The sequence below is a fragment of the Sceloporus occidentalis genome, unplaced genomic scaffold (genome assembly GCF_023333645.1).
Source record: "Sceloporus occidentalis isolate IW3139 unplaced genomic scaffold, rSceOcc1.0.p SCAF_107, whole genome shotgun sequence".
Lineage (NCBI taxonomy): Eukaryota > Metazoa > Chordata > Lepidosauria > Squamata > Phrynosomatidae > Sceloporus > Sceloporus occidentalis.
Genome location: NW_028317087.1, coordinates 1,308,469 through 1,335,886, shown reverse-complemented (window position 1 = coordinate 1,335,886; position 27,418 = coordinate 1,308,469). Strand labels below are relative to the sequence as shown.

Here is a 27,418-nt window from a genome sequence, read left to right as displayed (position 1 = left end):
TAGGCCAAAGTACCTTTTTGTCCTGGGAATCTAGGATATTATCCAGCCACTTGTACAAGTAGCCATCAGATGAAAGACCAACATTATCAGCCACCGGGCCGCAACAAAGTACAGCTGACATCGCCTGTAGAAAGAGCAAGAAGAACAAAACATGTCCATAACGTACGATATAAAAATCTTCTGTTTACAAGAACAGCGGTTTACAACTACTATTACAAGAATAAAGCTTAGAATTCCCATCTCTCCATCTTCCTTATCTAGATTTAGTAGAGGAAACACGTATTAACCCATACCCTGCCAGCTGTGTGTGCCAACACGTATCCAGTACCAATAAACACTGGATGCCTCTCTATAATTCCGTGATGTGCCCACAAAGGGGTCTGTTCACTAACGAGTTTACAGAACAGCTGTATTTGACTTCACTATTATAAAAGGTCCAAACCCAATAAGCTTCTTCTGTAAAAAGAGCATGGCTGGTCCTGTATAATGCATGGCTAAATCGGTGCGATTTCTTCAGACTCATCGTCCATTGAATGATGCATTACACAGGGCCAGCACAGCCTTCTAGCAGGAGGAACTTGCCAGTGCTGATCGCTCTTAATGAATACTGGAGTTAGGGGTTGAAGATTTTACTCTCCATTTGGTACACAGACCCCAACACATAAATTTGATAAACGCAGGGTAGCCTTTTCTCTACCATATCAATGAACTTGACAGATGGGACTCCAGAAACACATTTGTTGCAACACAAACAAAAACCACAACTGCAGGTATTTGCAAGAAACACTGGGCTATGAGTAACAAAGAGAAAGCTCAGCAAGTATATTATACGTGCACATACATACATACACACATATACACACACACTCACTCTCTCTCACACACACACACACACACACTGCCTGCTACTAATATTGGCACCCATGGTAAATATGAGCAAATACACAAAAATACTTTGCTCTCATTGATTTCAAACAGAACACAGGTTTATTAAAAAAAAGGTGTGTGTGACAAGTATTGGCACCTCTATGAATTCATATGAGAATTATATTTGAAGTATATTCCCATTGATATTTAAAATTTTCAGTACACTGGGGTTACTAGGAACAGGAAATTGTTCAGCCATGACTTCCTGTTTCACAGGGGTATAAATATTAGGTAACACATCAGCTAAATTGCCTTACTCAGTCATCACAATGGGTACGACCGAGGAATAAATAGCTGTGATGTGCAGCAAAATGTTGAGCTTCACAAAATGGGAAGGGGCTACAAGAAAATAGCAAAACATTTTCAGGACAATAATTAAAATGTTCCAGTCAAAGAAAGGTTATGAATGACCCTGTTATATGGTCAAATGAAACCAGCGTGGAGCTTTTTGCCAATAATTTCCAGCAGTGGGTTTGGCGCATACAGAGAGGTAGCCATATGGAAAAGTACCTCATGCCCACGGTTAAATATGGTGGTGGCTCTTTTTCTGCCAGAGGACCTGAACGTTTTGTTACATGGCATCATGGACTGTACCAAACATCAACAAATATGTAATTAACTCCTGACTGTCTCTGCCAGAAAGCCTAAAATGGGCTATGGCTGGATCCTCCAGCTGGGCAATGATCCAAAACATGCATCAAAATCAACACAAAATGGTTTACGGGCCACAAAATCCTACCCATGGCCATCCCAGTCCCCTGACTTGAACCCCATAGAAAACCTGTGGGGTGAACTGAAGAGGAGAGTCCACCAGCGCCAACCTCAAAAATGGAAAGATCTGGAGAGATTCTGTATGGAGGAATGATCTCAGATCCCTTGCCGTGTTTTCTCTAACCTCATCAGACATTATAGGAGACGACTCAGAGCCGTTATCTTAGGAAAGGGGGGTAGCACAAAATATTAACTAAAAGGGTGCCAACAATTGTGCCACACATATATTTAACAATATTTGGGGGGAAAAACCTGTGTTGTGTTTGCCATTGTTTCATATTGCTTCAGGGAAGCGAAACACGTTCTTAATACACTACATTACCTTCAACGCACAGTACTGGTGCCGATTTATCTGCATGTTCCGATCGCTGTATCTGTCCAAGGGAGTGAACATGATGCTGAAGGGCCCGGCCCAGTGACTGAACAGCATGAAGAGACTATGGCGCAGACTCTGCTGGGGAAATATACTCCGTCTCTGGTGCACTGGAAGAACATCACAAATATTTAGGAGGCTAAATCAGAAAGAACTACAATTATCCGCTTTTAACGCGTTCCACAGGATAAAATATATGTATTTAAAGACAGATAACAGTCATTTGGCCCATCTAATTCTGACTTGATGATTCCGATTTTAAAATTACTAGTTTATCTCTGTACGGTTCCAAATTTCCACATCAATGAACAGTCAACAAATACAAAGAAAGAAATACCTGGAACATTCTGAATGATATTCGCCACTAAGGCACTAAAATGGCATCGGATATCCTTAAGCGTATCAGAGTCCTTCTCGTTTTCTGCCTCCAGCAACTGCCTGGTTAAATCCACGTACTCTAACAGAGTATTGTTCAGGGAATGGGTTTCATTATCAAGGCCACCACTTGCACTTGGAAAGAAAGGACAGAAAAACAGTTCATCACAACAAACGCATACAGAATGCTTACATGCCCTGGGCAGGAGGCATCGGAAATTCTTACAGAAGAAAAAAATAAGAGCTCACATGTATATCACTGAAGTTTTATTGCATATAACTACGTCAAACATCAGCCTTCGATTATTGCCCAAGCTAATTTGAATGGAACAATACATAGAAAAACAGTCCTGTTGTCAAGGTTATATCTGCTTTTATTAGAAGTTTATTATTGCTTGCTCGTTCATTTATTCTCATGACTGGCTGCCTGGAAACATGGCAGACACAGCAACACGAGAGATGTAAAGAGGAGGTGCCACCATTTATTTTTAAATATTAGTATCGGAATTACGTTTTCAAAACTACTATAGGCTGTTTTTTGGTTTTTTTAACTGCTTAGTGAGGGTTTTAGCAGCAAAAGACACCCAAAACATCACATAACCACCAACAATGGCAACCGCGAGATAAAACCACAACTCTTCTCCAAACTCTCCTTTTAGCGAAAGGACCCCATTGTGAAAAACTGCTGGGGTGGAAACACATCTGATATTTTTCAGTGTTTTTCTTCCAGGCTAAGGCGCTCATCTGTCTACACCTCGTATTTAGAGGTACTCACAACATGAGTCTTTAGAAAGAATGTACAAACAAATCATGAAACCGCGAGTATTTATGAAAATAGCTAATTGCTCTTTGAATAATATTTATTATATCCAAGCTAAATCATGCATATTACAGTTTTGAAATGCATACCTGTGACTAATGACTCCAGCATCTGCCAGCAGTTCAAATATACGGACGAGTTGTACTCGTAAAATATCTCGACGCCTGCGTCGCTTCATATTCTGCATTAAAAGCAAAAAAAAAAAGGAGAAAACGTTTTTACCAATTTTTCCTTATTTGCTGGGTAAACTAGTTTGCCAAGCAAGACACTCCGCAGTTCTATCCCACAGACAGATAACACAATTACCTCTGGCCTTCTATCAAGTGCTTCCTTAATTATAGGGTGCAGTTCTTCAATTAATTCCCTGCGTGCAAACAAAAGATATCAGAATTAGACACCTACGGATAAAGCAGCTGTTCAGAATTACCGGATATGATGAGCGCTAAATATTAATTAAATAACAGAATGAAAAAGCACTTACAACGTAATGTAATCTGGGCAATTTCTGGTCAGTGAGCAGACTCAGAATACAGCCTGATTTTAAAATGTTTTGCAGATCTTGTTACTCGCTCCATAACTCAAATTTTGAAATTGTGCTATTGAGAAGGCATTATTATAGATTGTAAGCGTATGTTTTAACATGTGTTTAATGTTTGCTGCTAGCAATTATAATGTTACTGGCCCTCTATTGTAATAGCCCTAGGGAATCTGCTTGCGTTCTCTTAGTAAATATAATGCGAGGACCGTGCCGCTTACTGAAAATGAGGATTACTACTTATTTCCAGACATAATGCCTGCTGGCACACGGAGAGTTAAATCTCCAAGTCTAAAAAGCCCACACAGCATTACCTAAAGAACAATTTGTCCTAACTGGTAGACAGCAGAAAAAAAGCAGACGAGATAAAAAGTTGATATGCCCTAAAGCCATGGCAGGGTGAAGATTTATTATATTAAAAAAGGACAGCAGTGAGAAATACAGTAACCTCTCTATAATGTATCGCTAAAAACCTAGCAGAGAGAAGCAGCAGCCTAGACTGATTGACTCGTCATATTGGATGGTTTCTCGGGTGAAAATACGTGTCTTTAAAAGAGCAAGGCAACTACGTACCTAAAAGCGCCTGGGTTGGTCCTGCCAAGGCCCAGAACAAGAGATTCAGTGATTTCCATGCTCTCGGAGCGCATCATCGGTACTATGTGCTTAAACAAGGATGAAGGGGACGGATTTCCAACAATCTGAAAAAACAAGGATATCGTTTCACCCCCGGAATAAACAGCGTGCGGCTTTCAAATGGGGGAAAAAAGGACAAACTATTCTTAAAAAAATAAAGGTTGCCGGTAAGGCCGTGGATATTTATCAACAAGCAAACACACAAGTGGAAGATTTTACTTCTGTTCTGGAATGCTGCAAATATAGCATTGCAATAATGAAACGTTATCACATGACGTGTTATCCAGAATCACTTGTCTTGGTGATGGTCAGAGGCCTGTTATATTGTACGTGCATCGCACCAGCAGCCTCACTTAAGTCTATATCCAGCAAAGTCCACCAGATCATTCATCTCCAGTGGCTCTAAGGCCCAAATTTTCTAAAAGGGGCTAGCCAGAACCCTGAAGCCCAGCACAAAATCGTGACAGTTTTCAGCCGTCGCATAGAACCTACTTTGGAATCAATGCTATATCCGCTGTCAGGGGTAGACGCCAGCGTCTCAGGAGGGGAACATCGGACTGAACCAGTGGACACCGAAGAAGCTGTGGGTGTTGCTGCACTGCAGCAAAGGATCAAATAGTTTCTCCAGAGCCCAATGTAGGAATCGTTGCCCGTGACTGCAGTGACCTTCTTTGCATTGATGGGACTGCTGCAAAAAATGTAATAAAAAAAACAACAAAAAACACACATACACCAAGAAAGCAAATGTTAACTTCTGTCCAATCGAGGAGTAAAAGTGTAAGGATTGAGCAAAACATGTTTTATATAGGAAATATTACAGTACATAAACATGTCAATAAAAAACAAGACATGCATCATCACTGCAGACTTCATACAAGCACCCAATAAAACCTTACTTTATGTCAACTTGCGGAGAAAGAAGCTGCAGGCGCGTGTACGAGAACATCCAGGCATAGTTTACAGCGGTGGGACAGTACTTTGGCAGGTTCTCCTGTTTCAGGAAACTGGAGAGGCTTATTATCCATGGGTCTTGGCCTTGTGTCACGTGAGCAAAGATCCATATGTTTGAGGGACTGACCACGTCAAACTGGTGACTGATTGGGGATGAGCTCCATTCTGCTAATGTCTGCAAGTCTATAGCGCTTGGACAGTAGAGCAATGTAGTCTGCAGAAGGAAAGTACAGAAAATATGAACTATACATTGGTGATGTGAGCATGTATTCTCGGCTATGGAAGAACACATGGTATTTCTATTTAAGGGCAAATTTAACTCGCTGTGTTGCTGCCTTGACGGATGGTCTGGGTGGTCTCGCTATACGGACCGAGCAGCTGGAAACTTTGTGCCCATTAGAACACCCTGTCTGACCAAGGAGCGAAGAGACGACGCTCAAACTTTTTCATGTTTGGGAACCTTACTGGGCTTAAGTGGCCCAGTAAGTGTCAATTAAGTGAGAATAGTTATATTTTATCTTAGAAGTTTCAAACTCTGAACTATTGCTAGTAGGCATTTATACGGTCTACAAAAATATTGTTCGGTTATTGCACAGCCCACTGTTTTGGACATGAGTTTTTTTCTACTTCTATGATATCTATTAATATTCTTTATAGATGAACTTGCTAACTGGCCATTTACCTGATCGGCTCCAGTGAGGTGTATAAAACTCTCCAGAATAGAGGGGCTTAACCTATCCATGACATCAATAGCTAGTTCCTCATCACCCTGCAAGACAAAAAAATAACATGGAAATGGAAATCTTATCCTGCATTTACTCTAGTAACTTTTGAACCACATTCCCCATCTTTGCTTTAATAACGTAACTAGTGTCCTGGCACGGGAACATTTTATAGGGAATCACTGTGAATATGCGTAGCGTGTCCTGATGGGCATTATATATATTGCTGCAATGCATCATTTTTATTAAAATTTTCCGTACAAACGTGTTGATTTGCACATTGAGAATCTGAAGTGAAATACTATTTATATGCTGTAAACCTGAAAAAAACTGGCTGACCACAACATTATGTATTATTTTGTCATATATGATAAAATGAAACCTCTACAAACATGTACTCATTAAAAAATGCCCGTGACAGGGTGACATCAGTCCGCAAAGGCATACAAGGATTTAACGTTATGAATATAGCTTTTTTTCCTTTACCTTGGGAATTTCTAGGACCGTAAACAGAGTGCGAATTTCTCTGAGTACATTGACTGCCAATCTCCTTGTGGCCGGTCGGCTGTTACAGAGGATCACCAACGCAAACCCTTCCACCACATGGAACACATTGGAGTACGGACTTCTTTCCAGAGGAAGAGTATGTGCTGCCCCATTACTTCCACCACGCTGGAGGAGGAAGACAATAAAAACATATTCCCACTGAAGACAGACTTTTTTTTTTTTACATTTTATACCAAGTATTACCATAACGGCAAGAATTATTTTCATACAAATTAAAAAACAAAAACTTTATCACTTATAATGAAGGATACAGAAGTCAAAGTATCACTGAATATGTTTAAGTCTAACATTTTTTGCTACATAACAAGACCTGTTCAGATTACTTGGTACATCGCAAGTGCTTGGATACAACTAAGCAACCACAGCAAACACTGAACACGCTGAGAGTAATGAGGTATAGAAGGATACAAGGCTGCGGTGCATGGAAGCTAACGGGCAACAGATGGTCACAACAAGCTAACTAATTGCCCTGTTGGCAAGAGTAATTAGAGCAATTCGCTTGTACTGGAATAGAGAACAAACCTTCTGGATTTAGGGAAAATGTAGCTCTAAAACCATATAGTCATCAACATGGAACATTAAACTTTATAATAGCCCCATGCCAGACCACATGGTTACCTTTCACTCATATTTATTATGAATACAGGAGCCTGCAGTGTACTCGGTAGGTTACAGAACGCAAGCTCATGTGGCAAGATGCACCTCAACAAGACAATACACTAAATATACACTCAGAAAAAGAGGATCCTTTCCAGCATAACACTGAAGTGGCGTTAATACCTGGGCATCTGCATTCTTAATATGCATTTGGGCCGCTTGCTTCCACTGATTTATTAGCTGCACCAGCATCTTGACGACATTGTCCAGCAGAGACGGGTGGACATCAGTAACTTCGCGCACGATGAAGTAAACGAATCCGGAAAGTACATCCTCCCGCCAGTCCGGGAAATCGAGCATTAATGCCTGCAATGTGTTGAATGCCAACCCCCGCAACTCTTCATCCATGTGAATTGTTAGTCTAGAACAAAAACACGGGATCAGGTAAACATTGCTTTTGGGAGGAAACTAGCCCTTTAACCGTACACAGTGTATATGAACCAAAAATAAGTGGGTTTTTTTGCATAAAAGCATACCAGGAACCTAATTCCACCTGCTCATCATAACAGAATTGTACTGCTAAACATCGTATTTAACTTCAAGTCCTATTGTGCTCATGGCTGGCATGCAAAGTGTTGCGTTACTGGACAGCAGGCACCCGCCGGGTGAGGTGGTATTAGGAGAAGTCACATCTACTGAGGACCAACCATACCAAGAAGGCAAGTGCAGCTCAGAGACAGACTGTCAAATATATTTATTTTTCCTAACATGTTGATAAAGTCACCAGTAATTTCTATTGTTTGCCAAGTAGATTACCTTGCTAATAATTCAATGAGGTCCGCTCTGCTCATGCCATCAGGGATAAGCCTTGGGATTGCTGCGATACATGTTCTGAACAGGTCGATCTTGGGTTTTCTTTCACCTCTGTAACGAGTTATTCAGACGGCATAATTACACTTGTGCAGCGATGCACCCAATTAATAGCATTTTAACTCAGAACAATCAACTGAAGTGGAAAATGCCTTTTGGCAAAATATGTGGTATAGATGCCTGAAATGTATTGACAGCATGGGATTTAAGAGTTAAAAATATTGAAAATGGGGAAAAAAGGGTTTGCATTGACTATAGATATGTTACCTAACCAGAACATAGACATATCATAAGGCATAAAATCATGATGGAGCCCCATGAGAATGCTTTAATCCCCGAACAATAGCTCATTTTACCAAGTGAGGCTGGCAAATATTTACTTAGTGAAATCGTGCTGTATTTTGAGCGATAAGAAAAATGCTGGAATTTTATACAGGCATTCACAAGCAAAATAAGATGCTATAGGCAGTGAACGCCTTCTTTTATTATTTTGCCATCCTGTACCGCAGAGTACTGGTTACATGACTCCGCAAGACACATAACCTGTTCTCTTACCGACCATAAACATGTACCGAGACACTTTCACCAACAGGTTCACAGCCAACCTTGATAAGCTGCAAACCACCAGATGAAGTTAAAGATGCGTAAGTGAATAAAGCATCCTGGTACATACGTGATCATGTCCTCTGGCTCTTTGTTAGACATCTGCACGCTTGTCATGCACATGGGCCGGCCAACTTCTTTGTCGAGATGCCTTAATATGCTGTCTAATGCTTTGCGCACTTGCGGATGGTAAACTGACATCCCTGCAGAACCAAACAAAACAGCAGCGTAAATACACAGGCAAATGAAGAATTTTTATTGTTTTATATATCGCCATCACATTCCGTAACGTTATACACAGACACACACATTATTTTATAATGCAGCCAGAACTATTTATGTCACATAAAGCGCTGCTACTCATGTAGGGCTCAAAATAACGTATCACACCAGCTAATACAGAATGGTACCAATAATGTATAATTTACACATCAAAACATATGTATGATGACAAACCTATGACTTTTGCTTCTTCATCCGTCAGGGTTTTATTAAGAAATGTTTTCTTTACACGCAGCGTATTTCCCGAAGGGAGGACGACTCCTGTGGTCGGCATGGGTGGCTCCCCATCTTTCTGCTGTAAGCTGTCTGCTATAACAAGGAAGACTCTGAGACCTATATTCATTCTCTGCAAAGGCACATAGAACAGGGTACACTAATTACACAGCACATGACGAAGTACACACAACAGGGTATATTCACTGCATGGCTCAATGTAGATTAACTACATGACATATGTGTAACATGGCACGGAGAACAAAGATACAACAACTCAATGACACAAGGAACGAGGCAGAAAAGCACAGAGAGAATAGGACTCCAGCTGTATGGGGTCTGCTAATGGAAATGTCATTTACAAATCAGAAGGGGGCAACGAACAGCCCAGGGACCATTAGCGACCCAGGTCTGTCTGGTTATCGGGAACTTATTTGGAGTTGCCCCCAGGGTAGTCTATTATATGTAGGTATGTCGTGATGCTTTTACTAGCGGCACGAAATAAGTTACATGGCTACGTAACCCATCACCTGAAATAAATATGCAGTATTTTTCATAGTTTTGTTTTGCTTGTATTACAACCAGTAAACTAATCTTAGAGAAATGGGGTTATGTGACCCTGTTATCAAATCCAGCAAAATGAGTCTTTAATAGAAAAGAATTATCTTAGAACGAGCAAACAGGAAAAGGTGTAAAAGCTCAGGACCTCAGGGGTCTTGCTCAGATGTTTCAATATTAGGTAGAGACCTGATAGCAAATCTCATAGCTTCTAGCTTACTTTACAGCTGTAAGCATGCCAAAATGCGATGTCTACGAGAACAGCACCGACCGCTCACTGAGGTCACCTTATGAGGGCTATGAGGACAATCCTTGTCAAGATATCTGCGCTAAACAAATTTCCATCTGCCCCTTGCTTCAGGTGACAACGTGACTGACCAGCGAACGGCTGAAGCCACTCTCCAATGTCTGTGGTGTCCAGGGACACAAAGTATTGTGAATAGGAAAAAAATAGTTACCTCTGGATTAATAGTAAAGGTTTTTGAAGATTTCCCAACACTGAGAAGATCAAATATTATTTCTTTCATTGCAAAATCTAAGCGCTCCTATGAAAAGATAAATCAACAAATCAATTGTAATAAATGATTAATGGATAAAATACAAACGCTATCTCTGTTGCAGTTCATGTAAATTACATTGGGCAAGCTCCTTTCTCGACTCCAGGCCTCGGGATCCAGGAACGGATGAAGACAGAAGTACAAACACTCGCTCTCTATGCGTGTTGGGTGCCACAGAAAGATCTTGGATTGAAATTAGCACTAATGCTAAAATTTGAATAAGCATAAGTAACCCTTAGAAGACCTGTCATGTTATTTCTTCCAAGACATTTCTGTGTGCATGTATGTATGTATATCCGTGTGCGTGTGTGTGTGTGTGTGTGCGTGTAACAACTTTTAAGATTTCTCTATATCCATTGCAACACTCAGTCGCTGCCTTTGTATTTTATGAAAATTAGAAATAAGTGATCCTGGCAAAAGATAATAGAGAATTTCACATGATTTAAGAACTCTTTCCAAGAAGGGTTTGGACAGTACTAGGAATGCTGTACTAATTCTGCATTCCGTTACAAATGTCTTAAAGTCAATAGAGTAGGTGGGACAGCAGCTTTAATTCCCTTACTATAATTACTAGTGTTTCTGGTGGGAGGCTCTCGTAAAGCAGTAACTGAATATAAAACCTGTTTGCAAAAGACAAAAGAAAATCCGCATACCTGTGCAATGAACTGAATGATCTTCACGAATATATTCAGAGGAGTATCTCTGGGCACTACACTGCGAGAGGCTTTGGGAAAAAGTGCGGATACGATGCTCAGAAGGCGGCTAAAAGAAAAGAACATTTATAACATTAATTAAAAAAATAAAAAAATAATTGTACAATACAGCAGTGCTTTTGTGTTTTAGGTCCTCATGAGAATTATTAAGTACAGAGTACACTGTCCAGCCGAACTGGAGGAGAGTTCGCTAAACATGGGTCTAATGGAGACTGTAGAAGTGCCGTGAGGAACAAGCAGCTCAAATTAGGCAGATGCTGTGCCTGAAAAGCACTTGATCAGGAGTCTGACCATATCCCCCAAGATCACTTTAGTATGGTACAATGTATATCTTATACCACATGTATTATTCACCTACTCCAGTCAGGTCAATATTCATAGCGAACGTTATAACCTTGGCAGAAACCTTTTACAAGCAATCAGGCCTGGCCTTCAATGTCAGAGATCTATTTCCCAAACCAGGCTGCGCTTTAATTCCCCCTCTTTCCGCCGGCCTTACAAAAGCGACTGCTAATGGCGCGTAACATAAATAATGAATGCCGTGGTCAGGATCACTCGTACACTTTCCCACAGGGACCAGGCAGACAGTATACACTGCACTCATCCACAAAGCAGAAGTCCCGACTTCGAGGTCAAACGATTCAGACGGACTGCTTTACTGGATTACTGCTGGTCGTACGTTCCATTCACAGCAGCTCATACAACGGAGGGCAATGTAATCCCGCAAAACAGATCAGACGGGAGATGCTGAACCTACTCAGGAGCGAAGCACTATTTTATACAGAAGTATTCATGCTAAAGGGGTCTTGCTGCCATTTATCTGCCACAATTACAGTAAAGGTGCACAATAAGGGTAGAAAGCATTGTACAGGATGATTTGTGGTCAGTTTCCCTCAACGTCTTAAACACTCATAGAATACTTATTTTCCGCTGTACTCGGACACACCAGGTGCCGTCATCCTTTAATGTACTCGATGACAGGCTCAGGAGGGATATGGAAGAGAGCAGCGATCGCCTCGGGACCCAACAGCTAGGCATTATGCAGGATCTGCCGCACACGCGTGTTTATATTTACAGACATTGACATCTAGCACTCGTTTAGCGATGAAGTCCTCGCACTGAACCGGTCCGTCTCATGGAGTTCTAACGTCCCCAGAACCCCAATACACAGAACCAAGCGGCCACCATCCGACATACCTTTGTGTTACAGTGTTGCTTTCACATTTATATCGAACAACATAAACCCACAATAATCTATACAGCGATTCCAGTGCAACTCGGGACATTTTTGGATCCTTGTTCTAGGAAGAAAAGAAAAAAAGAAAAGTATTCTAATATTCGTATTTTTGTTTAATAATGTAGAAGAAATGTAAAGAGAAAAATGTGAAATTTAGTACATATTTTTTCTATTCTTGTTTTCTTTCCCCATACAAGTTTAAAAGCGAAATATACATTTAATAATCCTAATAGTTGAAGTTGATACCTTTTATTGGGCCAAACTGAAAGATTTTAAGCTACTTATGCTTTCGGAACCTCATCTTCAGATGGGTTTATACCGATCGGTCCCAAAAATGTTTGCAACTTCATATCTCTATCTAAGTTGGCCCAATAAAAAGAGTCAACGCAGATATACGAAGTACACACACACTACTATTTATATATTGTACTAATGCTGAAATATATATTTTTATTCATCAAAGTAACGCAAACCATAAAAACCAAACACAGCGGATCATCAACAAGAATTACAAAATAAATATAAATTCTCGATTGCATTCTCCATAATTTGATCATTTATTGCTTAGACAAATGTCCTCTGTCAAAGGCCTTAATATCTTCTACCCACTGACACAAAGGCCATTAAATGAATGCAAATTATTTTACATCTTTGCGATGTTCATTATTATTAGAAATGATTTATGAACAATGATTTGGCTCCCGTCGGTCTTTGAATTTTCAAACCACAAACTGCTAACCTCTGTGGATTTGGATAACGTGACATCATCACACTTAAAATACACAACACATTTTACATCATATAATGCCTAAAGTCAAAAGATCTGAAACCAGACAGTGGAAATAAGGCACATTATGCAGCTGAACAGCTAAAATATTACATATATGAAAGCTCTGTTACAGGACAATACAAATTAGTAAAAGCAACACATTATGACTACAACAAGGGTATACATAAACAGGACTGCATACAGAAAGCACATGCCCATAGGACAGCATTCTTATGTCTTTAACACTGTAAAAATTATGTGAAAAATATACAATTTAAGATTAAAATTCGTCTTACTAAATATTCACATTTTGTAATCCCAGAGCAAATTGTGAATAAATAAAAAAACGATCTTGTGAGATGTAGTTTGAAACCATATAAGCCTCGTCTTTTCTATGGTGCCCAATTAACTCACCTGAAGGGTTTCTATTTGTTTTCTGATACTGTTGTTAGATGGCATCTAAATAAAGCAACGTGAGACAGCAAAACATAACACACATGAGAATGGGAAGCACATGCAGGTTAGATGGGAAAACAAACAAAAAAAAACACAAAAAAACAGACGCAAAACAATCAAGAGGATGAGTGAGTGGGAATTACTAGTTTCATGTAATCGGTGGGAAGGCAGCTCAAAAACCACAAGGTAAGCGTGCCAGGTCCTTACTGACGCAAGATCCCCGGAGGCGCACACTGTCTGAAGCCAGGGCTCACCTCAAGGACACCGTACAGCTTGTCGGGGTGGCTTATTGGTTAAAAAAAAAAAAAAAAAGTCTTGGTAGATGATTTTCCACTTCAATAAAAGCAGGGAGTTTAGATGTGTTAAATAAGAAGTTATAGTAGTCGATGGATTCTTTCCTCAACAGTTTCAAAAGAATGAAACACAAAAACGGGAATTCTTTTTTTTTCTTCTGATATGGCAACAAAGTCTTTAACCTATTAGTAACTTTATAAGGGTTTCATAAGGCATGATTTCCAATTCAGTTACAGTGTGGGTGTGGGGAGGGGGGGCACAAGATTTCTTCTGTCATGTTCAGTTGTTAGAGTTATCGTGTAGTCAGAGAATCTGTATTTTTTTAATGCACGTCAGAGTCCATTTTGGACAGGCTGAGTAGAACTCCCACTCAAGTGAGCCAGCAGTGTGTACTCTAGCAAAACATCACTCAAACAGCTCACGTGATTGGCTGCTGCTACCCCAATAGGTTTAAAGGGCAGCTCAGCGCTGTTGGCTGGAAAGGGCGTTGTATCGCGCATGTGCACAAGTCCAGATGAATGTTCCTGCTTTCAGTTGAGGGAGTAATGGGGGGCTAAATGAAGTCTCATTATTCTCACCCGAAAGCTAAAGCATGCCTGATCCAACTGAATGCACTAAAAAGCACTGCAGCCCATGCAAAATTACCTCCAATATGCATTTACCATGGAAATATGGCTGGAGGGTTCCTATAGATTGCTAACTGGGCATAGCTTTTTATTATTATTATTATTATTATATGTAGCAAAACACTGTTCCTATAAAATAGTTAAAAAACCAGCTATTAACACATGAAGCACATGTTAAAGGATTAGTAAGAAGCGGCAGAGCAGTCATACTCCTAGTTACTCAGAAGAGCGCTGGGTTAGTGTTAACATTCTACCCTCGCACACTCAAGTACAAGCAGAATTATTTACCACGGAAAACAAACAATTGTATTATGAGAAAGTAAAAATGAACATGAAATAATGTAAAGTATATAAAAAAATTAACCCATGCAATCGATTGCAAATGATGAGCAGAAGATTTATCATTCACAAAGACAAGATCCAAGGAGAAATCCCGAAGTCCCCGAAGAAGTCCTTAGAACAAAATTAAATTACAGCAGATGCAGAAAGTAAGAGGCATGTGATTTGCCTAAAGGAAAAATCTTTTCTTCAAGAGGAAGAGTAAATGCATTTTATTCAGCGCACAGGTATCAGCTCGGTGATCCAAGAAACAAAATGCCACAGGGTAATAAGATGCAAAAAGGTGACTTACTTTCAAATGCGACAAACAGTTTTGTAAGAAAATGTGCCAGTTGTTTAGGAAAAAGGGTTTTTGGCTAACACATAATAGACAGGTGATCAGTGGATATAAAGCCTGAAAAGACAGAAAGAATATATACACGTTATATATTATACACACACACACAATAGACTATACATACAGCATCTATAGCGCGCGTGTGTGGGGGGGATCTCCTGTACCCCATTACATTACCAAGGAATGCTTCTTCCTTGAGCTCAGCTCAAACGTGGTCTGGTAGAGCATCTCCACAAAGTTTTTTAAACACGGCACATTCACTTCATTCTTTACAGCCTGAAACAGAAAATGCCACGTTATTATTACACCTTATTTATTTATTTATCTGGCCCCAACACAATGAACATTTGAAACATTACTCCCCGTCTAAGTCATCACTTTTTAATAAAGAAACGTATGCATATGTTTGTGTTTCTATCTGTGAAGGTTTGGGGAGGTGTGATAAGCGTGCCCAGCAAGGGAAACGGTGTCCCAGGAGCAGCCACACACAATAAAAGTCTAGCGAGGGTGCCTGGGCCGACCCCCATAGAATAACACGAAAAGGTCAGTCTAAATAAAAGCAGCATATATTTAATTATATACACACATTTATGTTTACGACCGTTACCGTGATGAAGGGCCTCTGTACCCGGGTCCAGTTATAACAAAACTTGCTTTTCTTTCAAAAAACAAGGACATTTCTATACGACCCCAAACTTTTGAACAATAGTGTATATTTATCTCATTGTTTTAGAATAAACGTTTGCTCCGGAGTATAGGTTTTCCAGGACCTTACACTATTACACTATTACCATGCGCATCGAAGGAACTCCGTGATAAACGAATGTATGTGTGTCGTGTCATGACATTTACTTTTCCCGTCGCTGCAGCTGAAGGCCACATCAACTATTCCACTTCTTTGCATAACAAAGCTCAGAACGTACGGCCTAATCTTTACCTACATGATCTGAACACGCAATGGACAGGAATCATTCCCGCACATCGAATGTAAATGGGTCGGACCAAGAAAATGTATTCTTCGAGGTGTCGGCATGTACGGTATATAGCAGTATTATGAAGAATTATGAAGGAACGTATACTTACAGCAGCCACAGGGATGAGAATTTCGACAAACAGACCGGCAAGTGCATGTTTTATATCTTTGTCTTTTACTTCTAGGAAGTACTGCGCACATTCCTGGAAATGGAGCGCCGTGTTATTAATGATAAGCATGGCAAAGTATTATCCCCAATTAATAACACAGAGATTCTGCAGTGCTTCGACAAGTGACAGCTAGAGTACGCAAGTAACCACAGCCTGGCCCAGAGCTTCTTATTTTTACGACAGCCTACTGGACATGATATAATTTATACAGGCCTCATGGTGCCGTCTAATACAGTTTTTCCCATCGCTCAAACAGAAGATCACTTACTGATGTCTGACGCTCTTATCCAGAACGCTGTAGACCTACATTCTACACCCCACAGACTTTCCAGGGGCCAGTTTGGCCACATACAGTCCAGTATTGATAGCTACAACCTTGCACGTCCAATAATTAAAAGCAGCGGCAATAATCTGAGTGAAGACCATCTCCCAGTTCCCCGTCCCTCCTTGCTAGATGGTTCCACAATGAGAAATGAATTAAATTACCTGCATAAACTGAAAGGAAGCTTCAAAATCCTCAACAGGATACATTTTGACGCGGAAGAATTTCATTCCCATGATCAAGCTGATGATGCTTTGCACCACGTGAGGGCTTTGCTCCTTCTGGCGTAATTCTTTTAATTCCGTCACAAACTTTTTCCTCACTGCCTGAAATCTAGAGCAAAAAAAAAAATCAAAAAGTTAATCAGGACACCAAGTAAACATTCATTTAAAATACAAAAACATCAAACCAAAGAATAAAACGCAGGTCTTACTTGGACTGGGCAAGGACACCTATGACTTCGGCATATAAATCTGCAATTATGTGCACGTTCCCGGTGTTGGTTCCTGAATACCTGGAAGTAAATGGATAGAGGGGCATCACCGTGCAATTTAGGGAAACATGCTTATATAAAGTTATTACTGCTATTTATTCAGTTATATAGCACCATCAGGACAGTGAACAGGACACGAGTACGATTTGGGTTACACCGGGCGAGACACAAAGCCTCTTCGTTTCAGCCGGTGGACAGTCCAGGTTATTCTCCTCGAGTTAATCAGCGATTAATTAAGCGTGGTACCCGAGGTGAAAGGAAAGAACTGCTTTTTTAATTATTTTTGTTAAAAAGAAAATTTTTCCTTTGAGGGCCAATGCAGCTTCATAAACAATCTGCTAGAGTTAATATTTCTCATATGGTTTCAGCTGCTTTCAAGATATTTTAATAACAGATCCCATTGCCAACACTAGCACACCAGACCTTTTACTCCTCTAAACGCTTTGAGTCCCTTTAACCATCTTCAATTTCTTTTTATATATCTGGTGGAAAATCTGAGAAGGGCAGGGTTTGTTAGCATCTAAGAAATTCCACTAAATCCAGGTTTAAATCTTTTATATTTCTTTTTCTCTTTTTTCTTTTTTACGGACATGTTTTAATAAGGAATCTGGATCTTCCGTAGGTAATGGTTCTTGTTCCCCATTCCAGTTTTCATGGATGAAGCTATAGTAAAATAATGGACACCTGATGAAGCAGGCCCACGAAGCAGCGAGGCGTGGGGCGATGTCGTTTCATGTCATGTAAAAGAAAACCTTTTCTGCGCAGATGTGGGATCACGTACAAACGCTGGAGGCCTGGCGCCACATAGCTCAATAAGCTTTTCTGAACATGAACAAAGTATTTTTCTAAACAAAGTTACGCACGTAATAACTGCAGTGTCTGAGCATGTTAATGTGAGCCTTAGATCCCTCTCATGACATCGCAGATTCACCGTATGACTCAGGAAAGGGGCATTAAGTAAATTGTCATTTTATTCTGAATATACAGGCAAATAATGGGCTGATGGCTAGAAACGCTAAGGGTTTGACCACACGTTTCAGAGAATGCTTCAGCCTCCCAACTGGTCGTGGAAATCCCATCTTAAATATAGGTGGGAACATATGAAGAATTGTATCATGAAAGCTTTTTTGCTTTTTATTGGTGAAATTAGATTATATGTAAGGAACTTTTTCTCATCAGTGAATATGTGGCAGAATGTGACAAATTTAGCATAACAATCATCTTCTCCCACCCATGATTTTACATTTTTAGGCATAGGAAGATTTTCTAATACAGATACATATTTTTATTAACTTCTAAACACCATATACTAATTATATATATATATATATATATATATATATATATATATATATATATATATATGAGATCAGCTAATTTAGAACATCTTGCTGCATTTAGAACCGATTCTTTGTACACTTTGCATAACCCAAAAAGAAAATCATTGTAATACACAGCCAAGAAGCAGCAGGCATCATGCATGAAGACCAGATGAAAATAAACAGAACTTGCCGCACTTACCCTTCTTTGTGTTTAAAGTGCTTAAAAGCCAAGTTGAGAACTTCTTGTACAATGGGATCTGGAACTGGATGAACAGGAATCTGCAAAGTAAGCAAAATTGGTACCTGCATTCAGCTGGAGGCAATATATGCACACTTTCCCCCGGCTCTATTTTATGGACAGAGTAATCTCTCTTTAAATACGTGATTGCGTTCAGGGTAAATATTTGTAATACTGGCACCATCTCCCAGGCGCTACTGAACTGGAACCTGCAAGCATTACGGGTAAATTCTATAAACATGCCCAATGTAGAGGTGCCAGATAATTGATATATTTACTGCAAAAGGGAACCCAGAAACCGCAGCTGGCAAGTGTCAGAGAAAAGCCAGATGCGGAGAAGTACTCACTGAAGTCTTTATACCCGTTTGCTAATATCAATTCCATTAGCCATGGAAATAGCTCTCTGGCATATTAATTATATGTCACACCATCGAGTGTGTCCTGGCTGCTTATTATTAGTGTTCGCAGGATACAACTAACGAATCTTCCAGACGCAATTTAATATACCGAATATCGGAATCCTGCAGACACTAAATCATCCAAAGAAAGCATGCACATCTCATGCTTGTTAACGTTCTACAGATAACTCTTCATGTTCATCTGTGTTCAACCCAGAAGGCAGCTGTACATTCTGGAAGTTTTGCACACAATACAAGGTCTGTCTGTGCCAGGCATGGTTTACTGGGAGCTTTGGCGGTGTGAACATGATGGCTGTTCTTACAGACAAAAAGTTGCAACGTCCAGCATTCCAGTTGTTCTAGAACGCCCACTTATTCTCAGTCTACAAGTTGAAAATACCGCGCAGTGGAAAGCATGAGTGGTCCGCCACTGCTTCGGTGGATAGACTTGTGGTCCATGTTAAGATTAAAGCCGGAAGCTATTAATCTACTGCAAGGGGTAGCACACTGGGTTCGTATAGAACTACAATATAAAGAGTTTTACCTGTTTGAGAACCTCTACTAAAACTAAACAAAAAATAAAGTCTACAGCCAGGTCTCTTCTTTCAAGTAAGTAATCTCTTTCTCGTTGTTGCTCATCCCTAAAATGACAGAAAGAAAATCTAGTATCAAAGAATGTTCTACATTTTACAATATTTAGCTGTTATGAATCTTGATCCCCCCCCCCCATGCACCCTGTGCCTGAATAATTGAAGGACATATTTCGGAAACAAAAAATAAAATTTTGGGTGCATTTTGAATATACACCATAGGTAATCAGAAAATGTTTAAAATAATTGTATAGACGCCATTTAATCTAATCTGTATCTCCCTCGTACACCGTATGTGTCGGCTGCCCGTAATCCAAACATTGCTAAGTATGTATCCGTAACTACAACAGGACAGTAGTCGGGAGACATGGCTCCAAGTGGAACAAATTCCAGTGATATCAAGTCACAGAAGTCCCAGGACATTTAATCACTGGTTGTAGATGAGAATGTAAACCGGCGCAACTGCTATGCAGGTACATCACAGTCCTTAACGTAATCTAGTAACGATCAATGGTTAAAAACTTGGGTCAAACAGCCAGAATACTTGTGACAGGTTACAGATATTAACACGAACACTTATATGTTGAATACAGTGTTCTTAACGGCCGCCGGTATAACACGGCCTCATATCTAAAGTACGGCTTATGGACAGAATCTTTCGGTTAAAGACCATCTGCCTAATAAGTAAAGTTAACTGTTTACCAAAAAAACGAATGAGGGACAACATGGTCTCCGGCCCAATAACGGTCTACATTTATTAAGCAATGTCCAATCATGAAAACCATTCCTCCTGCAGCCTTTAACATAATGGAGAAATTGGATGCCTGCACGGTACGCTGGATATAGGATAAACGGTAAGAGACTTATCTGTGGACGATGCCATTATTTAGCAAACAAACCTGAATGCAAGTATTCTGATGTCTGCTGCTTTAACTGTTATCTACAGAGAAATACCAGCAACCATGAAATCAGTCATTTCTGACCAAAACCTTATCCTTACGCTTTTGATTTTGTGCTAGATCGAGGCCTGTATTCATAGGATTCGTCTTCTGTTCCATTTTGGCGTTTATACCAGTCAAACAAGGTGCGAAGTAAGGAGGGGAGACAGTGCTCTGCTACGGAGCTCATAGAGCTTATTAGCTGTAAAGACAAACCAACACATTTACTCAGAACAAAGACGCAGACAAGCAGGGTTTCCTTTCCGGTGGGTCCTTGAGCATTTGTCTGGACAAGGACAACTGCAGACATCTGCATTCGCTTTACTGGTTCCAAAGCTTAGTGACGGCACAAGATACCCAGTGAAGGTGCCCTTGTAACTTCCATCACTACACTGAAGATACGAGGAAAGTAAATAACGTATTTGCTCGATTATAAGACGACCCTGATTATAAGACGACCCCCCAAAATCTGAATATTAATTTATGAAAAAAAAGAAAGCCTGAATATAAGACGACCCTATAGGAAAAAAGTTTTACCAGTAAATGTTAATTCATGTAAACTATGAACAATTGTTTAATAAAAGCTACGATTGAGAAAAATATTTAATTTTTGTTTTTTCAACCTGCCCCTCCCAGTTATGCACATCTGCCCCCAGGCTTGCCACTCTGCCCCAGAAATGCCTTATACCCCATATATGCCACTGTGCCCCATGATATGCCTTTTAACCCTCTAAATGCCACTGTGCCCCATGATATGCCTTTAAACCCTCTATATGCCACTGTGCCCCATGATATGCCTTTTAACCCTCTATATGCCACTGTGCCCCATGATATGCCTTTTGACCCCCCATGTGCCACTCTGCCTCCAGAAATGCCTTATACCCCTATATGCCACTCTGGCATTTAGGGGGTTAAAAGGCATATTATGGGGCAGAGTGGCATATGGGGAGGTATAGGGCATTTCAGGAGGCATTAAGTGCCTCCAGAAATGCCTTATGCCTCCGTTTAACACTCCCTCCCCCTCCCTCTTCCAAACTTACTGGTGCTTCTGAGTCCCCGGTGCTTAGTCCGGGCAGCGTGTATTCGCGTACACAACTTCCGCTCTACGCGAATCGCATAGAGCTCTACACGCTGCCCGGACTAAGCACCGGGGACTCAGAAGCACCGGTAAGTGGTGGTGGTGGGGGGGCATAACACGGGAGGATCCAGGTCCCCAGCAGCGATCTGGATCTTAGTCTCATAGTCAGACCTATTTGAGGTCTGATTTTAAGACGACCCCGATTTTTTGCTCTGGAAAAAACCTTGTCTTATAATCGAGCAAATACGGTACTTTTCCACGTTCAAATTCAAATAAGTGTTTCTGCTGATGATTTGGGTTCTTAATGGGACCAAATTGTGAGAGTCACAGGAGATTTTACAAGTGCCGGGCGAACGAGATCAGGTCAGTGCACGGCAAGAAAAACAATGACTGGAGAAGTAACAGAAAACAGGATACTCTTATTTGGTTTTTTTTTGTTCAAATGCTATTTAATTCTCTCCTTTTCCTAAATGCAAATTAAACTCATTACTGACTGATGAATTCCAGGCTTTCAACAGTAATACCGAATGCCTCACTTTTGACATGTTATAAGACTGCTAGTTATGGTTAATCTCTTTAAACCCCTAGAGAAGGTTGATTGGTGCTTTAATGTTACCCAACGTAAAATGCTTAGTGTTAATACTGTACTAAAAATCATCAAAACATACATTTTTGTTTTTACACATTTACCGTGCCATGCCTGACACAAAAGCAGCTCATTGTTAACGAGTTTCAGATAACTAGTTGGATGCTTGTGACAACACGTGCACAACATGTCTGTATGGATGGTGAAAATGGATTTCTTTAATAAGGAAATGGAATGTATTTTTTGTACGTTATAGTGAGCAGAAATATTTCATCTCACCGGCCTTATGTATGCATTATAAAGGGCAACCCAGGTAAGATGGATCGCGCTGGTGCCACATAATGCGTAGTTAAATCGGTGAGAAAACTATGTATTGCTTTAATATCCCACACAATGTCACGAAGCAGAAAGCACACAATGGTTGAATGTAGGGCTGAAACAACGAATCGATAAAATCGATAATAATCGATAACGGAAATCGTTGTCGACGATTTCCGTTATCGATTAATCGAGTGATCGATTCGTTGTTGGAGCACTCGGCTCCTTTTACTTACCTCCGCGAGCGTTCCCCGCTTCCGCTACACGCGCCTTCTTTTAGTTGCGGTTCGCTCTGTGCGAGTGGCTCCGTTCGCACAGAGCGGTTCGCGGGGGTGGGGGTGGGGTTTCAGGGGATGCAGGGCAGAGTGGGGGTGGGGGGGGCAGGCCAGGGTAGGAGACTGAGTGCAGGGCAGGGTGGGGGTGGGGATGCAGGGCAGGGTGTGAGTGTGGGGGCAGGGCAGGAGACTGGGTGCAGGGCAGAGTTGGAGACTGGGTGCAGGGCAGAGTGTGAGTGTGGGTGCAGAGCAGAGTGGGTGCAGAGTGTGAGTGTGGGTGCAGAGCAGAGTGGGTGCAGGGTGTGAGTGTGGGGGCAGGGCAGAATGTGGGGGCAGGGCTGGGTGCAGGGCAGAGTTGGAGACTGGGTGCAGGGGCACAGTGCAAAGTGCCAGGGCTGGGTGCAAAGTGCCAGGGCTGGGTGCAAAGTGCCAGGGCTGGGTGCAAAGTGCCAGGGCTGGGTGCAAAGTGCCAGGGCTGGGTGCAAAGTGCCAGGGCTGGGTGCAAAGTTCTGGGTGCAAAGTGCCAGGGCTGGGTGCAAAGTGCCAGGGCTGGGTGCAAAGTGCCAGGGCTGGGTGCAAAGTGCCAGGGCTGGGTGCAAAGTGCTGGGTGCAAAGTGCCAGGGCTGGGTGCAAAGTGCCAGGGCTGGGTGCAAAGTTCTGGGTGCAAAGTGCCAGGGCTGGGTGCAAAGTTCTGGGTGCAAAGTGCCAGGGCTAGGTGCAAAGTGCTGGGTGCAAAGTGCCAGGGCTGGGTGCAAAGTGCCGGGTGCAAAGTGCCGGGTGCAAAGTGCCGGGTGCAAAGTGCCGGGTGCAAAGTGCCAGGCTGGGTGCAAAGTTCTGGGTGCAAAGTGCCAGGGCTGGGTGCAAAGTGCTGGGTGCAAAGTGCCAGGGCTGGGTGCAAAGTGCCGGGTGCAAAGTGCCAGGGCTGGGTGCAAAGTTCTGGGTGCAAAGTGCCAGGGCTGGGTGCAAAGTGCTGGGTGCAAAGTTCTGGGTGCAAAGTGCCAGGGCTGGGGCAAAGTGCCGGGTGCAAAGTGCCAGGGGTGGGGCAAAGTGCTGGGTGCAAAGTGCCAGGGCTGGGTGCAAAGTGCCGGGTGCAAAGTTTCTTGAACAGTAATAGTCCACCTCTTTTCAGAATGTTTGGGGTTATTTTGTTTCATAAATATTGTGTTTGGGTTTTTGTACTTTGAAAATATTGTTTTTTTATTACATCATAACAAAATAAGAATGTTAATGTAAATTTTAAGTTGTTTTTTAACATCCAGTTCATTAAATTATTTTAAATAAACAAAAAATGTGCATATTGTTTTTTTTTATCTGATTAATCGAAAAAATAATCAGCCAACTAATCGATTATTAAAATAATCGTTAGTTGCAGCCCTAGTTGAATGTAAAATCAGATTACCATACCTGGTCAAACTGAAGATCTTCACCTCTTTGAAGAGATCTTGACAACGGTTTCTCCTGCAAGAAAACAAACAAAATCAAGTTGCAAACCTTCAGCGATCCATGAGTATGCTTTCAGAGGGTCACATTAGCTTCACTCGCACAGCTGGATTCTCGCAGGTAGCTCATTAAAATGTTTTTACACAAATCCGCCAACATAAAGGACAAAACCGATTAAACCGAGCGGTGTAGGAAGACTCTGCTCTTCTACCGCCTATAATTACCCCAACTACGCTCTTACAGCAGGGACTTGGGAGTTCTCAGAACCTTGTCGCGGCTTTCAGTGGGTCAGCATAATGTTTAACAAGGTGGAACATACATTTTTGGAGACCTCAAGAGCCACTCCTTCAGAGTTAATGGGAACAATACCGTATATACTAAGCCAACATTGCTATTTGTGAAAGCTCTACAGGATGCATCAAACAGGCCCTACAAAATGGCCCACCACTTGGTATTCATAACATATTGAGGCAGACCTATGTGAATTGCACCTTTACTGAATTATCTAATTTAAATAACATTTCTATAGCATTCCAAGGATCAGTCACAACACCCAATAGTCCAAAATCAGTGAGGACAAGGCTGCAACCAATGAATGTATGTACGACCTACAGATGGTTAATGTATGGTAAGGTAGATCCAGTACTTTGCGAGGAGCATTCACAGAGAGAGACGCTTCTCACGTGCTGCAAGAATAACTGAAGGCTAATGTTGGTAAAGGTCAACTAGTTACAGGGGCTTGTTCACTAAACAATGAGTTGAGACCATTCAGTTCACAGACTTCTTATATGTACTTTGAAGGGACAACTCTATTGCACAAAAGACTGAGTTGGCATAACGTGTTTAAATAAGTGAGATTATATATTAATTTTATATTTTCACCGGTTTGAGTAATAATCACTTTGCTATACCACAACATAAAAATGTACAAGCTTCAGAGCAATTTGCTCCTGGGTAGAGAATGTTACGTTTTATTTTGAGGGATCCTAAAGAACAAATTAATTTCCCTGGACAAGGAATGAATACATTGTTTATAAATGACATCGTATAACACATGTAGCCGGTGACGGCCTCGGCAGGGTGATAATATGGAGGTGGTGAAAGGCAGTGAAGGCCAGCATATCTTTATCTGACACACTGATATCTCAATGATGACAGAAAAGCGCTCATTTAAAATAAACGGAGCAAATGTCAAACAGAAAGTTCAATTTTAATAAGCTATCCTGAATTAGAAGTAAAAGACGCACCTCTGCTTCATAAATGTCTACTCCATTAAATTCATCACTTTGACAGTAAAGATCACGTACTTCCCAGCGAAATTTCAAATCCCCCTGCCCCAGGCTGCTTGGCACACATGCGATATGTCTCCATTATGCCTAAATCCCTGACATTGTACCAATGAATAAAGATACACCGACCATTACGGCATGAAAACCATAGCTTTCTTCTAAAAACACTTCCACGCTTTGCTCCAGGCTTGGATCTGGGGGAACGCTGAAGGCGGGGGCCTGTTCGGACCCCAGGACGTATGCGCGGACAGTGCTCCCACTGATTTCAATGGGGGGCACTCTCCTGTCACTGACTGGCTACTACAAACATTTGTGGAGCACAGAGCTTCATGTAAGCGGGGCTGTCAGGGACAGTAAATCACCCCTTTAGTAAAATCAAAGTGTCTTAAATGTCCTTCGAGATTTGTCCTTGGTTTGTTTTTTTGACTGGTCAACCGGCCCGGACTGGCCATCTGGCACACCAGACAAATGGTGGCATTCACAAAAATGTAGCGTGCAGGCTCTTGCATACACCTACGCACACCTACGCAACCACCGCCAGCTTCAAATCGCCGGGGCTTCCTTGTTGTCCAACATGAGCTGCCTTGCCGTGTACCGGTCCTCTGCGTCGCTAAACATACGCTAACCACGCCATTTCATTACACTGGTGAACGTTACATGGACACGTTTGGTTTTCAGTTTTGTATCATACGAAATAATATATACAGCCTGGAGGTACAATATGTTTAAGTTACTAGCCATCAGCTATTAGGATACAAGTAATCATCAAGAATAATACCCATCACAGGATTCCTTAACAGAGGCAATGGTTACTTCATCCCTCCATTTCACTTTGAGGCCTCTGTATTCCACAGTCTTAACACAATATATTTATAAGGTTAGTAACTTTCTTGGAACAATAAATAACATGGCGGGGTGGAAGGGGTATGAGCAGCACAAAGTGTTCTGTTTATTACAGGACTCCCAGGAGGCCCAAATTCCAGCCTGTCTCTCTGGTGTCTTGCCTCTCGCACGGTTGGGTAATCCGCACCTGGGCATTAGGAATCTTAACTCAATGGCAAAATAGTTCTCGCTTTTTTGGGACCCATTTACTAAAGGGAGCTTGCAGGACTCTCTCGCTTCGTTCTGAAGCGCCTGCTGCAGGAAGAGTGTTCCTGCCCCTCCATAATATATAGTTACCCATTGAATTATACATTACACAGGGCCATCAAAGCCCTTCACACTGGAGCGTCAGTGCTGACCCCTTATAATGAATACTCATGCAAGTGAAAGGAAACCACAACTAAAGAAATGGCTCAGTGTGGTGATTGAGCAGGGAGTCACCCAAAATACCACATGACTGACCCTCCAGGTCTCAACTACACCTCCCATAATTCTCTGCATAGCTTAGAGCACCAAAACACTACTTATTGATTCATTTAACCATTTCATGTTCAAGGAGGACTTGTTTGTTTAAAAGTAACATGCACATATGCACCGGTATCAGGGACCCCGGGGACTCCAACTCCTCTCACCCTTCACAGTAAAGACAAGTTCACATAAATCGGCTTGCAGGTAAGTTTTGGCTATCGTTCCTTTATTCATTTTGTGGGGTTTTTTATCTTCCTGAGAAGGCGTTTGAGCCACTGGCATGATGCTAATGTTTTGATTCCACACACGGATGTGCGGCGTGTTTCGACAGTGCGCTGGAATGCAGACGTACGCGGAGCAGTGAGAAGTTAACCCCGGACGGCTCGTTGGCGATTATGCTACGCTTTACGTGATGCGACACCTTCCATGCCTCATCCGCTGTAATCACACTCGGATCCTGCAGATAACACGTAACCATTGGAGATTTGAGGGTAGGGCTGCGGGAATTGGCAA

At 41.5% G+C, this 27,418-nt stretch overlaps 1 protein-coding gene across 3 annotated transcripts in view; it reads right to left on the bottom strand.

The window, feature by feature from the left end:
* Positions 1-27,418, bottom strand: part of LOC149283246 (protein furry homolog-like) — an 82,971-nt gene that overhangs the window by 28,204 nt on the left and 27,349 nt on the right. For all 3 annotated transcript variants that reach the window (XM_089497761.1, XM_089497760.1, XM_089497759.1), the window contains exons 4-30: positions 24,231-24,284; positions 20,632-20,771; positions 19,586-19,682; positions 18,605-18,684; positions 17,024-17,104; positions 16,755-16,923; positions 16,209-16,301; positions 15,303-15,401; positions 15,081-15,182; positions 13,488-13,532; positions 12,265-12,368; positions 11,008-11,116; positions 10,256-10,342; positions 9,201-9,372; positions 8,815-8,947; positions 8,088-8,195; positions 7,455-7,692; positions 6,594-6,779; positions 6,068-6,154; positions 5,331-5,599; positions 4,927-5,122; positions 4,375-4,499; positions 3,573-3,630; positions 3,356-3,447; positions 2,409-2,581; positions 2,021-2,181; positions 14-124 (exon numbers count right to left, since the gene is read on the bottom strand). In XM_089497761.1, coding sequence (XP_089353887.1) covers positions 14-124; positions 2,021-2,181; positions 2,409-2,581; positions 3,356-3,447; positions 3,573-3,630; positions 4,375-4,499; positions 4,927-5,122; positions 5,331-5,599; positions 6,068-6,154; positions 6,594-6,779; positions 7,455-7,692; positions 8,088-8,195; positions 8,815-8,947; positions 9,201-9,372; positions 10,256-10,342; positions 11,008-11,116; positions 12,265-12,368; positions 13,488-13,532; positions 15,081-15,182; positions 15,303-15,401; positions 16,209-16,301; positions 16,755-16,923; positions 17,024-17,104; positions 18,605-18,684; positions 19,586-19,682; positions 20,632-20,771; positions 24,231-24,284 — 3,369 coding nt within the window. The remainder of the gene's footprint in view (positions 1-13; positions 125-2,020; positions 2,182-2,408; positions 2,582-3,355; positions 3,448-3,572; positions 3,631-4,374; positions 4,500-4,926; positions 5,123-5,330; positions 5,600-6,067; positions 6,155-6,593; positions 6,780-7,454; positions 7,693-8,087; positions 8,196-8,814; positions 8,948-9,200; positions 9,373-10,255; positions 10,343-11,007; positions 11,117-12,264; positions 12,369-13,487; positions 13,533-15,080; positions 15,183-15,302; positions 15,402-16,208; positions 16,302-16,754; positions 16,924-17,023; positions 17,105-18,604; positions 18,685-19,585; positions 19,683-20,631; positions 20,772-24,230; positions 24,285-27,418) is intronic.